At 45.4% G+C, this 16,592-nt stretch overlaps 1 protein-coding gene and 1 long non-coding RNA gene across 3 annotated transcripts; one reads left to right on the forward strand and one right to left on the reverse strand.

Moving 5' to 3' along the window:
• Window positions 1-354: 354 nt before the first annotated feature.
• LOC140260577 (uncharacterized) lies at window positions 355-1,746 on the reverse strand. Its single transcript, XR_011905574.1, has 3 exons — window positions 1,673-1,746; window positions 866-976; window positions 355-449 (listed from the first exon to the last, which is right to left on the reverse strand). It is a non-coding gene; the product is annotated as an uncharacterized lncRNA (long non-coding RNA).
• DOLPP1 (dolichyldiphosphatase 1) lies at window positions 1,581-16,479 on the forward strand. Of its 2 annotated transcripts, XM_072353088.1 has the most exons (8): window positions 1,581-1,688; window positions 7,384-7,484; window positions 9,174-9,258; window positions 9,512-9,611; window positions 10,448-10,546; window positions 11,820-11,948; window positions 12,877-12,966; window positions 13,407-16,479. In XM_072353088.1, exons 1-8 carry the CDS (start codon window positions 1,613-1,615, stop codon window positions 13,441-13,443), a joined length of 717 nt encoding a protein of 238 aa, XP_072209189.1. In that variant the 5' UTR covers window positions 1,581-1,612; the 3' UTR covers window positions 13,444-16,479. The 2 variants fall into 2 exon arrangements, with proteins under 2 accessions (XP_072209189.1, XP_072209190.1); XM_072353089.1 differs by lacking the exon at window positions 10,448-10,546 and having other exon boundaries at window positions 13,407-14,257.
• Window positions 16,480-16,592: the final 113 nt, after the last annotated feature.

The following is a 16,592-nucleotide window of genomic DNA, read 5'->3' on the forward strand; positions in this document are numbered from 1 at the left end:
TTTGTGTTTAAATACTTTCCTTTTCGAATGACACAGAAAATAGATTGAATCCGATAAGTTGCTTGCTTCCACGGTGATTGAAATTCCATCCATATGCTTAAAAAAAGCTTCTGTTGGCTTTAATGCAAGCCTGTCATGAGCTGTGATATATGCAAATAAAATGCTCATGAATAGGAGAACTTCTGTCTCTTGCCATACCTGGCACGTTAGGTGGAAGAGTTAAAAAGGAGTTTACCTTGGTTTCCATGGTGTCAGACTGTACACTCATTACATCTTCAGAGCAGCTTTGTGCTTTCTTACGCTGACGGAACGGAGCAAAGGCTGCTCTCTGTATTGACACTTTCTTCTTATCTTCAGGAAGGAGTGGGTGAATACAGCAATGAAGCCCACAATTTGCAGTACTTGTCATGGTACATAGATCAAACGTGATCCGCTCCGCCAGCACAACTCTATATTCAAGAGCAGGGAAAGGAGGAGAATTATTTAGCTCCAATAGTGAAAGCACTAAATCACTCCTGCTACCTTATATCGCTCTCCTAAAATGCAATGAACTTCTGCAGTAAATATTTTCTTTCTTTTCCAAAACAATGAGTCTTCGATGCTATTTTTCTGCCTATGACAGGCTCGGCGCCAACCTGAAAAGGCTTTTAAAATGAACTGGATATGATTGTGATTGGAACACCACAGGATGTGTTTAGGCCAGGCCAGCAATCCCAGCCTGTGTCCTGAGGTACAGAAAACAACCCAACCCCTCCCCTGCCTCTTGCCTATGTGTATGGCTTCCTATGCTGCTCTCGGGTTCTTTTTTGTCTTTATTTTAAACTGAAATTAACTTTGGTTAATTTACATCTTGAGGTACCTTTACCTTTTCGGAGCTCTTTTTTTGGCGTGTATTCCCATCTCTGTGCGCACCCTGCTCTGTCTTCAGGCTCTCCAGGTAAGAGATCGTATACGGGAACGTTGGTTTTGATTGGGTCTGCAATAGGGGGAATTTATTATCACTATATACATCACTATATACATATATACACACGAAATTTCAACGCAGCTCGCACCTTGTGCAGGACCAAGTGAGACGTTATGCCTAAAAGTAGTGAAATAGCGCAGTGCAGCTGCAGCAATCTCATTGCTAACAGAGCGGTTACCTCTTAATAAGGAACTTCCCCACCGCACACACGGACGGCTCGTTGCTCATCCTGCCCTGAGGAGCTGAGCGGTCACTTTAAGCGCCCCCCGCCATTAAGCCCCTTCCTCAGCCCCCCGCGCCAACCTCCACAGCCGATTGGCTATGAGAGGGTTGGAATGGAAGCTGGTGATTGGCTAATCTGCATAGCTCTGCCCTCCAATGAGAAAGGAGGATGAGGCCCGCCTTTCTTTCCATTGGTTTTCCCGCTACCTGCGTCCCCATTCCATTGGGCGGTGATGCTAGCAGCCTATTGGCTCTTCCACTCCCCGGGTTCGATTTTTAATTGGGTGGCCCTGGGTTGGCCGGCACCTCACCTGTCGCTCATCGTCATTGGCTCGCTACTCTCATCGCCCCCGCCCATTGGTCGCACCGCCCCTTAACTGCGCCCCAATTGGCTGTTGTGGCCCGGCCCGGTATCCGGGTAAGATGGCCGCAGTCGGAGAGTGCTCGCTCCCCGCTCCGTGGCGGCCGGTCTCCCTCACTCACGTCGAGTATCCCGCAGGTAAAGCTCCGCTTCGCCCCCGCCGGACCTCCCCGCTCCTCGCCGCGTTGCTCCTCTGGGCGGGCCCCACCCGCCGCTCCACGGCACCTCCGAGGGCCGGGCTGGCGGCTGCCAAATAGTGAGCCATTGAGAGGGCGCCTGGAGGCGGCGGGGCGCGCGTGCGCGCTGAGGGACGGTGGATCTTGCTGCGGGATAGTGAGCCGCGAGGGGGGACTCGGCGCATGCGCGCTGCGCGGGGAACTGTGCCTCTGGGGCTGTGGGGATGCGGCCGTGAGGGCGGGTTGGGGCCGAGGTCGTGTCCCCACAGCGCAGTGAGGGCCTTGGAGCACGGCCCGGCCTTCCCGGTGCGGTTGGGTGAATCCCTGAGGTCCCGGTGTGTGCCGGTAACTGTCTGTCAGGGCAGCGGGCAGGTCTGGGGGCTCCTCAGCTGCTTTGCGCTGTGCTGAGGCAGAAAGGTAAAGCAGCACGTGGAGTGTCGGGGCGGCAGTCTCGGCTAACCTTTGGTCTGGTCAAAGGCTGAACGTGGTGCTCGAGTTGCTTGCCTTGCAGCGTCCCCGGGTGTGCTTTGTTTCAGCAGCAGGGCTTTGGTTCCTGGTGCTGCCCTCAGAAGTGTAGTACCTAAAGCTGCTTTATTCCTTCGCCCCCATATGTTCTTCTGCTCACCTGCTTCTCAAGCATGCCACTGTGAAAGCTAAGGAGAAGAGGGGGAATCTTTCCTCATAGCACAGATTCATCTCTGTCTTCTCCCTTTACCTGAACCTGGCAGTGTCCTGCGTGCTCCTCCTTAGGCTGTGCTGGGAAATGAGGTTTGGCTGTGCAAGGGTTGCCTGACAGACCTTAAGGAATCATAATCATAGAATCATTTGAGTTGGAAGGGACCCTGAATGGGAAAGGGACCCTTTAGGGATGTGACAGGATGATTATTTCCTCTCATCGTTGACTGCTTTTTTTTACAGGCCAGTGCAGAAAGTAATTGTGTGGGGCAGGTAAATCATAGCCAGCAAAGGGCTCTGTGATACAGGGAAGAGCACTGTGCTAGGCTTGGGTCAAAGAAGTGATTCTGGAAGCCCCAGAACACAGAGGACTGAAAGAATAAACCATCTCTAGGTGGTAAAAGTTTCTTCATCCATAATGATCCAGCAAAATGCATTGCATGAAGGTGGTCAGTCTGATGTTTAGCCTTGGATTCAGGGGAAGTGCTCTAACTTTATTTAGAAGGCTGTTATGTTCTGTCTGTGTAGGGCTTAAGTCCAGATCCATTAAAGCTGCTAGACAATATATTTATAAAATAATGATGAGCGGTATGCTCAGTACGGTGGAATGGATGTAACCTTGTGCTGACAGAGAGGGCTCAGAATGAGAAATAGATCCTGCTTTTACCAACATAAATTATTAAACTCTTGGCACGTCACGTACCGTCGTGTGACAAACTCTTGCTCTTGGCTGATCCCTGGGGCTGCTGGCCTGGCGTGCAGTGAGCTGAGCCATGGTGGCAACTGACTCTTCAAATCTCTCATCTTTAAAGACTTCCAGCACAGCTCTTGTCCCAGCTTTTGTCTGCATCCAGTGAGTGCCCTTCCACTGCGATCAGATGAAAAGTGGTGTTTGCTGATGCTTGTCTGACAAAAGAAGCCTGTTCTTGGTCATCTGCTAGTGGCTGTGAAAGGGGCAGGTGCCTCCAGAAGGGTGCTTGTCTTTCCTGCTTCCCTCTAACGTTTCCTTATCAATGCAGGTACTTCAGATGTTTGTTGGTGGTGCTTGAAGTGGCTGCACGGCCTTTGGGGCTTTCTGCAGTGTCAGCTTTGAGGAACAACCTGCTAAAATTATCTGCAAACGGATGGAATAATGGCATTTTTGGGAACCGAACTGAAAAGTCAGTGATAGAAAAACATCAAAATCAAAGCTAGAGGAAAGGCGAACGATGGCGGTGCTGCTTGGCAATGCATTAAAGCATGCTGCTGGAGAGGATGCTCTAGAAAAATGTCCTGCTGTCACTTTTCATTGCAGCAACTGTGCTTTTGTGAGACCAAGGGATCATTTGGCACAGTGTCCGGTCCCTGGCAGGTGGGCAGGAGTAATGCTTCTTCTGTATATCTTCCAGTAATGAGTTGCTGATTGCATCGGGATTGCGATGTCCTTTAATGGCTTCGTAAAAGCTGTCCTCTGATTTTTGTCTAATTGCTCTTTGAACCCATTTCCGCTTTGGATCTCTACAGTACCAGGGGCACTGAGCTTTGTAATAGCTTAAGGTTTTTTTTCCTGCTTTTAAGCCCGCTGCTCAGTAATTTCATTGAACACTCTCTATTTCACGTGCAGCGAGATGTAACAAATGTTTACCATTTCTCTGTATCATACATGAGCCAGTTCTATTGCGTTCCTTTACACTTGAAAACTGGAGCTCCTTGATACGTGCGGCTGCTGTTCCATTTCTCTTATCTCCATCCACTTTTCATTTGCCTTTGCTATGTTTGCTGTTACAGTGCATCAAGAATCACAGAATTTTGGGTCAGTAACTTCTGGCTCTTAAAATGTTCTCCTTGGTTTTTGGGCTGCTCCAGAGCACTGGATGCTGCTCAGAAGGTATTGACTCATGCTAAGCCAGAGGTGATTTTTAACTAAACTAAAGGCCACTGCTGTGTGTGTATAATTAGGGTTGTTTTTTTTTCCCTGTGTGTTACTTTGCATGGGATGACTTTGTGTTGCGGACTTAAAACACTTCTTCAGGGACTTCCTGCCTGTGGGGTGAGTTTAGCTGGAGGAAAAACAGAGTCCTTCAGTGCAGCTGGGATCCTTAAAGCTTTGGATCATCTTTGCATTGGACAAGCACTGAGGAGAGAACCCTGCAGTGGCAAACCCTGCAGGATGACAGAGAGTCTTCCTGTTTGCTATTGTCAGGCAGAGGTGGAGAGACAAGTGTGCAGAGCTGGCTGAGGGTCAGCCTGTGATGCTCCTATAAGCACGTCTGTCCTGCAGGCCCTTGCCCTGCTTTCTGCTCAGGGTGGTAGCTCACCAGCTGGGGCTCATTTCACCCCTCAGTATTTCTTTGAAACCCAGTGATTTGGTTCCTTCAACACTGGGTTTTACGTTCAGTCTTTCTGCAGAAGTTTGACATCTGTGTGTCTCACGCTGTAGTTCAAAGCCTCCTGAAAATATTTGTATTGTTCCACAGCTTGTGACAGCAGGATACGTGCAAGTAGAGGAAATGGAAATCAGTCATGAATACTTACTGGTGTCAATGCACGTGAAACAAAATACACCATCTGTCTGTGCAGCTTGCACCTAGACCTGCAGCAGTGCCACAAGTAGATGCCTCAATAGGAAGCCGCAGTGGTAGAGCCAGGTCTTGTGGTAGGATGTGGGTAGTGCTGTTGATTCACATTTTTCTTATGTGCAGGTTGAGCTGGTGTGGCAAACCTTGCATGTTTCCCCTGAAAGAATGCTGGGTAAAACGTTGAATTAGAGCAGAAGTAAATGCTGAGTGAAGGCAGAAGAACTGATGTACTTCTGAGCTACCAGTGCCGTTTCTTCTGTTCATCCGTCTGATGCCTGTAATTGAGGTAGTTAGGTTCTTTATTGTTTCATCTTCCTCCTTAAATGATGCTGGACTTATTTAAAGAAATAAAACAAGCACAACAAATAAGAACCCAAACTGTGTATCAAATATATTTTTCTCTTGTAGTTTCCAGAGATTTTGATGCTTCTCATCAGGCGTGTTCTCCCTGCTCGTAGGCACTGCTTTGTGTTCTCAAGTTGAAGCAAAGCTGAAGAATTCTTTTTATAGAAGATAGCGTGGAACCTGCTTGTTCGATCTGACTGGACGTGAAGCTGTCGGCTCTCCTGCTATTCCCCACTCTTTGGAATGAGGTCCCTGAGTGTGTTGGAGCGTGAGAGTGGGCAGAAGTGACACAAGTTGTCATTCCCTGGGGCTCTGAGCAGTGCTCAGCATGGCCCTGCTCTCCGAGCTCCCTTCCAGTCACTTCAGAGCTGGTTCAGTTAACGTAGCTCTGCCTTAACCTGCTAATCTAGTGAGTGCTTTTATGATGGTATTAATGAGTTTCTGGCGCAGTTTGCAGGGCACGGCCTTCAGTTAATGCACAGCTATTCTGTCACCTCAAGGAGAAAGAGCAGCTTCAGAACGTGATTCTGTTTGATTTCTGTTGGCCACAGCAATAGGAAATGCTATGGGAACTGTCTCTGTTCTGCGTTAAAGGGACAGTTAAGTGTTGAGGGGACTGATTTGTGGTATTGGGTTCAGGTGGAAAATGTGTGCTGGTGGTTTGATTTATTGGGAATGCTATATGATAACACTGTGGAGGATCCTCAATATGATGTTATTTAAATTAAAGACAACTTCCTGTAGCATTCCTCTGTCTGTGCAGGTAACAGACAACCCCCTGTCCTTCCCCAGAGGACAAATAATTTGGTTTCTGTTGACAAAATAATGTCTTGAATACCAAAATGCATTTACAGAGAGTGATCTGAAATACGGTGATTCCTCAGCGAGGAACTAACCCTTATTGACAATGCTGGAGCTGAGGCTTATGGAATATGTTCCTAAAGCTTTCATTTTGTGTTGTCTGGTAGCTTATCTAATGGATTTCTTCTTCATTTAAGGTTAGTTAACAGAGTGTGATTTATATGAAACCCTAAGGGGCGCGATGCTCTGTTGTTAGGCAGCTGATGCACCTACATCCACTTTGCATTACCATGTTATGTTGCAGTTCTGCTTTGGTGGCTTCTGGAACCCACGTGCTGCAGAGCAAACCTGCCACGTGTCATAAGAAAAGTTCCAAATTCAGTGTTTTCTAACACTTTGCAGGTAACGACCAAAACATAACCTCACTCCAGCCAAACCCCAGTGTTACTGGGGGGTTTATCCTGCAAGTCTCCTGAATTTCACTGGTGTTACAAACTAAAACGTGTAGGAACTGATGATGAAGTTGTGCTGTTGCTTTCTTCTTCCTGTGTCTGTGCAAGTTCAGGATAAAGCAGATACGTGTTTGAAGTACCTTATGTCCTCTTGTGAGATCTCCTAGATTCTTCCAGGGGCTGACTACACTGTTTGCTAGTGAGGGTGCAGGCCCAGTATCCCTTCTGTATGACACAAGTGGACTAGTGGCAAAATAATCCTTGGCTTTCCTTTTTTTCCTCCTTTCATCTGCAGTGTTTAGCTATTTGTTTCCTCCCTGTGTTGCTAATGCTAGTGTTCATGCAGACACATGGTGAGACAGATTAGGAAGCTGATCCAGCTGAAAACGAACCCATTTTAGGAAGGGAGTGGGAAAGGATTTGTTTAGGGAGTGTTTGCTGGTAATTGCTGGCACGGGTAGGCAGTATGAATGCGGGGAGGGAAAGATGCTGCCTCTTTTGCAGCAGCCTGTGCTTATACTGGATTAAAGTGGCACTGGGCCCGCACCCGTGGTCATTGTTGTAAGTTGGCTGGCAGTGATCTCTGCTGGAGGATGCCAAGCTCCTCTCATCCCTGCTTTTGAGCCTGCATGTGAACACTGCTGCCTTCCTTGCCTCAGCTCCCGTCGGGCTCCAGCAGTTGTTGTCAGTCAGCAAAATGGAGACGTGCTGCAGTGCTGAGTTTACCCCTCTGCTCTCAGCAATTCAGGGCAGCAGCTGACCCACATCCTGGTGGCAAGTACTTGTGAAGTTCAGGCTGATTTGTTTCTCTTGTTTGTTTCCCTAGGTGATTTCTCTGGTCAGCTTTTAGCTTATTTGAGTCTTGGTCCAATATTCATTATTGTTGGCTTTGTAACACTCATCATATTCAAGAGAGAGCTTCACACGGTGAGTTTTCCTCTCCCTTCCCAGCTCCTTACAACAGAAATCTTGTCATTTGTGACGTGGTGCTCCTGTTTTCACACTTTTGCTCTTTATAAACAGGGGAAAAAAAAGCTTAGGTAAGGTGATCTGCTGTCAGCAGCAGAAGGTGCTGTCATTTGTAATGGGCTTTGCTGATGTTCTGTTACTCCACGCTATGTTTTAGCCATATCTGTGCACAGACATTGATGAGAGAGATCTGAGATTCAACGCTGCTTCATGGTGGGATATAGTAGTGTTTTACCTTGATCCAAAATCCATTCGGGGTCGTAGCACTGGCAGGGTTTGCAAGATGGATAATGTGCAGGAAATAGTGTCTGACTCAGTAGGATGTGCTTTCTTTGAACAGCACTGAGGCACAAAATAGGATTCAAAATAAAACCTACAAATTCCTGCGGGACTGGATCTGTCTCAGGGCTGCTTCCCAGCTGTGCATTGAATAGCAGAGACAGAAGAGACTCTTGCTTCTGTCCAAGTGAGCAATAAAGGACTCTTCAGTAGTGCTTTGTCTGCTCTGACAGGTGATTGGGGGTCAAAGTCATGGATAAATGCTCTTCAGGAGGTATGAAGCACTTGTAAAATTAACCCTCGGTAAGCAGATAAAATGGGATCACTGGAAGACTTTTGGCAGCAGGTTCCTGATACGAGGCCATGGTGTCATGGGAACCAGCAGCTCAAGGGACCTGGGAATGGGACTTCTAGGTTCCTAAACTGAAGGAAAGACAGCTGTTAAATTTAGGCAATCCGACTCTATATTTTTGGTTTTTGCTGACCCAGGGTTGAACATAATTTTAAGGCAATAGTTGCTCTAGATTAACAGATTTGTGGGTGCGCTGGCTTGTTAGATGTTGGTGATGCAGCAAGGATTGAGATTGGTTCCCAGTTCATGTGAAAAGTCACCTTTGGGGTGGTGTGAGGCTCCAGCTGCCCATGGATCAGGACATAGAGTGGGAAATTCAAATAGGACTGAGTGTTAAAGAGTCGGAGCATCATCACCAGCTGGGAATTGTGTCACAGCAATAGGACTTAATCTAGAAGGGCTGTATGAAATCATGGTGATCTTAGCAGTCGTTTCTACCTTTCAAGTCCAACCGTCAACCCATTGCCACTGCATCTACCAATGGGCTGTGGAATAAGAGAAACAGCAATTGCTTCCAGTCCGTCTCAGTTCAGAATGTGACTTCATTTTAGACTGAAGACAACAGCTTCAGGATGAAAACATTCATAGAGGGGAAAAGCCAGAAAGCCTAAAAAGTTGCTCTTCGAGCTAATTACCCAAATAATGGTGTGTGTGCTCCCCCTGTTGGCCGACAATGTCAGACTATCTCTTGGAACTTGCTGGGTTAAAAAAGTATTACTTTCTGTGCTTGCTGGTGGGAGTATGCAAACGTTATTGCTGAACAAGTGTCATTCTTGTCCTCTGAATTATCTGCTGAAAAGCTTTGTATGCACAATATGTTGGCAGATGCACAAGGGAGACTGAAAAATAAATGCTTTTCTTCCTCAGCTAGAGTACTGTGGAGCTGTTGGTTGTAATAGTGGTAGTCAAAAAAAGAACATTAGAAATGCATGACTTGGGGGTTTTTTGACGGAGAGAACCTGGTAAGTAGATGAATCCTTTTTAAATAGGATGACACAGTTGTCTTGCCTTCACAGATCTCTTTCTTGGGAGGGCTGGCTTTCAACGAGGGAGTGAACTGGTTAATAAAAAATGTTATCCGGGAGCCACGGCCCTGTGAAGGTACGGTACGGCCCATTGCTGTCATGGGATTGCTTGACCTTGAGTGGAATGATAATTGTGGGGTGTTAGAAGGTGCTTTCCTGTTTGCCTCGTGTTGGCTTTGGATGTTTGAGTGTAAGAAGGCTGGCAGAGATGTGTCCTGTGAAGCTGTGTGTGCAGACTCCAGTGGGGTCGTTTGGCTTTGCCTTTGGAGTGTTCCTGTTGCCGTGTACAGAGCAGACCTTGACCATACTCTTTCTTCTTCTCTTCCCAGAAGCCCATTCAACAGTGACCACAAAATATGGGATGCCGTCCAGCCACTCCCAGTTCATGTGGTTTTTCTCTGTCTATTCATTTCTGTTCCTTTATTTAAGGTAAAAATTCAGTATCAGGTTTTGGCTGTTAACATGTTGAAACACCTCCGATAGATGGCTTCCTTGCCACGTGCTGCTTCAGCACACGGTGAAGTTAAATCTGAGGCCCTCGACAATTTGGTGTGGCCAGAGTGGATGAAGTGTTTCTATTGGAATGTAGGGCTGTGGTTACCACTCTGCTGGAAAGGGAAGGGTAGGGGTGGGCTTCCTGATGCCTGTCTGAGCACAGGTCTCCTAATTTGTTTTTTATAAGCTATGACGATCCTTTTAGCGTGAGAGAAGGGGCGGGTGGTGAATAGAGAGGAGGAAAGAAGAGCTGCTTTCTCATGTATCTGCTCAGTTTTGTCAATGGGGTTGTCTGTGATCTCAGGTAATACCTCTTGCCCACCTGCATGACCTTTTAGTTCATCTCCCATACCAAGTACTGTCTTTTTGCGCTGTGCTGTTCTGAAAATCTTGCTGGGCATGGCTCTGTCTTGTGGCTCCAAGTGTGAAGGACAAAACTCGTAGTTCCTTCTGGCTTTGTGGGCAGCGGAGGACTCTGAGGTCTTGGCTCCCTGTTGCATATGCTCAGCATGTGCCTTTCACATCAGTTGTGGTAATTGTGAGCGTTCTGCCTTCCATCACAGCGATCCCTGAAAATAGTTGAAGAGAGAAGTGTGGCTTTCTGACTTCTCTGTAACTGCTGCCAGTGGGACAGACTGATGCTGGGATGATACTGAGCTGCCCATCACCCCTTGGAGCAGAGCTTTCCTAGGGTTTCAGAGGTAGTGAGAGTAGTTACAAGGACTCCTCAGCTTCCTGCCACTGTGCTAATGGCTCTCCATCTCTTTCAGAATGCACCAAACAAACAATGCGAGGTTTCTGGATTTACTATGGCGACATGTGCTGTCCATCTGCCTCGTCACAGTGGCTTTGCTAGTCTCATATAGTAGGTATGGAGCAATTGTTTGTCTTATGCTCTCATACACCCCTGTGGCTTTTAACAGCCAGCAGATCTGTCCTTCTTTGTCCTGCATTTCTGATGTAACTCTCAACGACTGCCCTGTACAAGTGAGAGAGCTTTGAGGAAGCTGCTGCATTGCCATGAGCCCCTTCAAATAAAGAACCAAAGGTGCTACATGTGTAGTGCTTCACAGATGCATTTATGAAACCTGAGATCAGCTGAGCCTGCGCCCAACTCCCTGCTGGCTCCATTGCCATGCTCCAGCCTCACTGCCTAGCCCTCTTTCCAGCACTAATCATGAAAGCATTGCACCATGGCTTGGCACACCAGCATCTGCAGCACGTGGGTTGCTACAGTCGGTCAAACTGTTTGTTTTGCTTGAGCATTAGCTACAGACATTTAGAGCTGTTTGACTTGCAAGATTTAGTTATGTTAACACGATGAGTAAAGAAAATGAAGTGTTGATAATGATTTACTTTTCTCCTTTAACAAATAATACAATGAGCTCCAGCGTGTGGAAACAGACAGATTCAGGCTGGAAATAAGGCTGTATCTTCCACAGAAAAGCAGTTTGCACAGTTGACTACATACTAGAGCTGCCTCCTTAGTACAGGCTACTCTTAAAACTGACAGGACGACTTCATGAAAGGTCTAATTAAAATAGAGACTAACTTGAAATCTTTCTGCAAAGCAGGTCAACTAAGGTGATCTTAATGGCCACATTATAATGGGGGAAGAAGAATTTTGGGTATGATTTGTGTAGGTTGTGTGCAGGGGTAATTTTAGGAACCATTAGTACAGCTCTCTGGTTGTTTGCAACTGCAGTAGGTGCTCTGTAGTTGTGCAGCCTGTGTGTTGTCACACTTGAGAGCTGCAAAATTAAGACAAGAATGCCGTCTGTTTTATGTCTTCAAACTCCAGCCTTGGTGGCTTGGAGGGGACTTCTGCTGCTGGCTTTGGAGAAGTCTCTTGTGGGAACTCAGAGTGGCAGTTCTTCAGCTCTTCCAAAGATATATGGTGAATTATTCAGTTAAGCTCAAAGTAGAAACGCTGTAAGCTGAATCTACTGTAGCAGAAGAGGCACAGTTTGTATTCCAGCTTTTCCAACTTGTTTTTGGTCGACTTTTTAATGAAATGTGAAGTAAAACATCCACTTCTAACATCTTCCTCAAAATCTGGGAGAGTCCAGTGAAGCATCAGCCCTTGAGTCACACCTACTCTTGCTTTAATGCCTGTCTGCTGACTTTTCTCTTCCACTGCAGGGTTTATTTGCTTTACCACACCTGGAGCCAAGTCTTATATGGAGGTGTGGCAGGAAGTGTTATGGCCATCGCCTGGTTTGCCTTCACACAAGAGATACTAACTCCTCTCTTCCCAAGGATAGCTGCATGGTGAGTCTCTGTTCTGTGAAGGTTTTATTCCTGCAAGTCTGCATTTCTTGGATCACTGTGGTGCTCATTACATGAGCTTCTTGAAATGAGTTGATTGCACAGTAAAGTACAACTCCCTGGTACCTAAAAAAAAAAAAAGTGTAAAAATTGTACCTCTCATCTGAAGGAAAACAAATGCAAAGGTACTTTAGTCTCTAAAACTGTTGTAGCTGCGTGAGCCTTGTCTCTATGGGCTGTCAGAGTCCTGTAGACTATGTTATAAGTATTAGAAATGGGGATTCCTGGGTTCTGCTCCAGCTTTGATGGCTTTGTTGTACAGCTATATAACTTGTTCTTCTGTGTTTTCTTCTGCATGTCTATACAAAAGATCACGTATGGATGGGGAGAGAGGACATTTAAGAAACACATTTGTAAGGCCCCTCTGTAATTGTGGGTTGTGGCAGAGTATTGGTTAAGAAGTAGCTTTTCATATCATAGAATGGTTTGGGAAGGAAGGGACCTTAAAGCCCCCCCCCCACCCAATTTCAACCCTTGTTGTGGGTTGGGTGTCCCCCACCAGTTCAGGCTGCCCAGGGCCCCATACAGCCTGGCCTTGGGCACCTCCAGGGATGGGGCCTCTGTAACTTCTTTGAGTGACTTCTTAATCAGTTTTAACAACCAAGTGAGATTATAAAGCCATTTAAACTTAACATTGTCCAAAAATATTATATAAGGAAAGAAAAAACAATGTTATTTTCTTTGATTGAATTTTACAAGGAGCCTTCTTCCCAGACTTGAAGGAAAATAGAATAGCAGTGTTCTGTTTGAACCAGATTTTATGCTGTGTCGTTATGTGTTAGGGTTGTTTAGTTTTTGTATTCTGATCAAAACTGGGGTAGAGGAAAAAAATCTAATTTCTCTGCTTTTCTACCACCTTGTCTATTTTCAGGCCCATTTCAGAGTTCTTTTTAATCCGAGACACCAGCCTCATTCCTAACATCCTGTGGTTTGAATATACAGTCACAAGAGCAGAAGCAAGGTAAGTGATCTGAGGTGAGGGGGCAAGAGCTGTCGCTATCTTGACTTGAGGTGTAGTTTTTATTAGAATACTAATACCATTAGTATTAGAAAATAATGGTGCTGTGGATGGAGTAGCGTAGGAAACCCCAAGTTGTGGGCAACTAATGCATGTGGGAGGTGAATCTGCTAGGGAGATTAGCATTTAATTTATGAAGTCATTATTTCAACTTTCCAGCCTGTGTTTCTTGCAAGCAGATGTTTTTGATCTTGCATCTGTGTACACTTAGAACACGGTGGCTGTTCTAGGACTGTAGAGAGTAGGAAGGACTGATTTCCCTGCAGAATGTGATGGGGGTGGCTTTACTTTTGTATGGACCTACGCAAGGCCTTGCTTTAATCCTTCTGTCTTTTACCTACTGGTTTGCCTCTCTCACCTTGTCCTCTGTTGTGGTGTTGCAGAAACAGACAGCGCAAGCTGGGTACGAAGCTCCAGTGACTCAGGAGGTGTGGGGACCAGAGCGTGCGTTTTAACAGAGACAGACAAGAGCAGAGACCTGGGAGCAGCAAGGAGCCTTTAAACGGACGGACCAAAGGAACAGGCAGGGACCATACCCAAAACCTGAAAGCCTTTGCTCTGCTTTAGCAGCTAGCTGGATGCTCCCCGATGCATGTGGGACCGTGCAGGAGTAGAAACTCATTTTCAACACAGATGCACATTTGCCGGTTGGAATGTACCATCATGTCTACGTCAGGGGAAGGGGGAGAAAATGCCTGGTGTCATGTTTGGGGGAGGGAAAACCAAAAATGAATCATTTCTGTGACTTTTTTTTTCTTTCTTTTTTTTTTTTTTTTTCTTTAGCATGAAATATACACACTATTTATTTATTTTTTTTTAACTGGAGCTATTGTTTTTGGGGTGGGTGAGGCCTTGTGTGTTTTGTATTGCTTTTTGTTTTTGTTTGGGGTTTTTTGTTTTGGAAGAAGATGACAAAACTCATCCCCAGTTGATGGTGGTTAATTGGAGCTTTTAGTTTTTAAGCATTTCTCAGGAGGGAGGGGAGCAGAGATGGCACGACTGAAAAGGGAGAGGAAGGTTTCATCCCTTTCTACAGCCAGCCTGGGTGATCAAGACCAATTCCAACTGCACTTTGTACAGATAGAAAGTACTGCAGATTTGAGGGCTTTTAAACATTAGTGATGATTCTGTGGGGAAGCCTGCACGGATTCCGTTAAGGGGAGTGAGTGAGTGTGTGTGTGTGTGTGTGTGTGTGTAAAACAAAGGAAAACTGAAATACACTGATATTATTATTATTATTTTTTCCACTGCTGCTCCTGGTGTGTAATTAGCAGGGGTGTCTTTCTCAGAATCTCTTCTAGGTGGCAAGGTTACCAGACATATCTCATGTTTATTTCATCTCTTCCTTTATTCTTTTATTACCTCAGGGTTGTTGGGATCTGTATGACATCTGTTGTTGTACTTGGTGTGCTACTGATGGCACTAGAAACCCATTGGTTATAAGCAATGCTATGCTCCAGTAAGAGTCAGCCCAAAGCCTTACAAAATTCAGTTGCTAGTCTCTGTCTTAAGCACTGGATTTTTATTTATTATTATTATTATTTTTTCTTAAAAGAGAAGGATTTTAAGAGTGAACAAAATGACAACTGTAGACAAAGGAGGTGAACAACTAACAGCTGGCTCAGCTGCTGTGTGAACTTTTGGGGAGTCCTGTTGGAATCCAGTTGTAAACTCAAGTAGTGAACTTATCCTGCCAGTCTTTATGGTGGGTTGCTCGGGGGGTTCTGCAGGAGTAACTCTGAATACCAGACTCCTACAAACAAGTTTTTGTTTTCCGTCCTTCTTCCATTTGGATTCTTTGTCTGGCTCGTCAGCTCTCTGGGTGCTGTGTCTCTGTGGGAGTGTGCCTGCCATCTGTGTGTGCTGGTGATGCCTCCAACTTCAGCCATCCATGAGTTAACCTGGCAAGGGCTATACTCAACGTGCTTCAGGGCTGTGCATGGACACTTTCTGTATTTCTGGTATATAATGCAGCAGTTCAAGTGTAAGTACAGAGAAATATTCATTCAAAGCACAATTGACTTGAACTTTCACAGATAAAGGACAGCTTCTGAACTGGCTCAAAGGTCATCGGTGTGCCTTCGATGCAGTCATGTGAGCAGAGGTAAAATGACTGTCACATCTCAGTCTTGCTGCCTGCTTTAAACAGACTCCTGCATTATAAAGCTGCTCCAAGTGAGATGTTTCTGCTCATCTTGATTTAGTTTTTTTTTAATTATTTTTATTTATTGTTTTTTTTTTCTTTTTAAGTTTTCATCTATGCCTGTTGCCATAGGAGTCTGTGTGTTTGTCTGGAGTGGGAGTTGGCTGCTGTAGAAGCTGCTGGACAACCAGAGTATTAACCGTAGAGTAGAAAGTAGCAATCCTGATTTAATTCGGGAATGAAGCCATTTAAATCTCTCTGTTTTGGTAGCTTTGTGTAGTGAACTAATTGTTTTTCAGTTGCATTAAGTCAGGTTGAGGAGCTGTTCTAACTTTTTGCATAACACGAGAGGTCCTGTTTCTCTTACCATCTGAAGGACCTGAGCACTGGGTCTGCTTTGAAGGTGCACCCAAATAAAGAGGCGTCTTACAGCTTTCACGAGAACATGGAACTGGACTTGCTCTATTGAAATTAGGATAGACCATCACATAAGCCATGTAACACAGTGGTATCTTAGGAATGAGTCTGAAAGCTGGTACTAATCACTTATAACTTACTGTTTTATTTTTTTCCTTGCATTACTTAGAAGTTAACTTACAAAGCCAGAAGGGAGATCTCAGCCTCCTCCCTAAGGGAAAGGCTGAAAAGTGCTTAAGGAGTGGATAGCAATTCTTTGGTTTCTTGTAAGCCAGCTGGCAGAACTGCGTGGAAGCAGAAGTTGAACTAGGGAGGGGATTACGTGTCCTCATGGAGAGCATACAGTGTACAAAGCTGTTCCTCTTCATGTTGCCTTCAAAAACTTCCTACAGTAATGCTTAGGAGTGTGATAGGGAGGAGAAGAGCTCTCGTAAGACACTGTAATGAATTGTGTTCTGTGATTTGTTTGTAATCTGCATCTTCCATCTGCTCTTGCTGTACCTTTCCAGAAGTCTTTGCAATATTTGATGGTAGAAATTCGTTAGTGATCCCATGGATTTTCTTAACTAAATGGTGCTGTGCAGGAAAAAGATTCAAGCTCTGCCTTACTCTAAACTTGTATGAAGTCTCCTGCCACTAGTTTTCTGAAACAAAAATATTTCCTTTGGAATACGTGGCTTTGCAAGCAGATGCTTTCAAGTTCCTCCCCTGTACAAAAGGGCTGGATGGACAAACTAAGACAATAAAAGGAAGGTGACAGAACATCATGGTTCACTGTTCTTGCTGTCCCCACATGTGAACATTCTCCTGTAAGGGCAGTACTGTAACTTCTGCAGTATGGAAGGAGATTTAAGTATTTCTGTAGCATTTACTTGTTTATTGTGTTTCAGTTTATTCAAAGAACATTTCAAAACGGCACGACATGGATTACGTTATCAAAACAGAACTCAATACAGCTAACCAGCAAAGCATGCAAACACTACCAGGCTGTATCATAAATTGCACTTAA

Source organism: Excalfactoria chinensis, chromosome 18 (genome assembly GCF_039878825.1).
Source record: "Excalfactoria chinensis isolate bCotChi1 chromosome 18, bCotChi1.hap2, whole genome shotgun sequence".
NCBI classification, from domain to species: domain Eukaryota; kingdom Metazoa; phylum Chordata; class Aves; order Galliformes; family Phasianidae; genus Excalfactoria; species Excalfactoria chinensis.

What these genes read in the sequence shown, in the direction of transcription:
- DOLPP1 (XM_072353088.1), top strand. Translation starts at nt 1,613, where the DNA reads ATGGCCGCAGTCGGAGAGTGCTCGCTCCCCGCTCCGTGGCGGCCGGTC. An exon ending in TTTCTGTTCCTTTATTTAAG is followed by an intron (nt 9,612 to 10,447) that starts GTAAAAATTCAG and finishes CATCTCTTTCAG; the next exon opens with AATGCACCAAACAAACAATG. An exon ending in TTCCCAAGGATAGCTGCATG is followed by an intron (nt 11,949 to 12,876) that starts GTGAGTCTCTGT and finishes GTCTATTTTCAG; the next exon opens with GCCCATTTCAGAGTTCTTTT.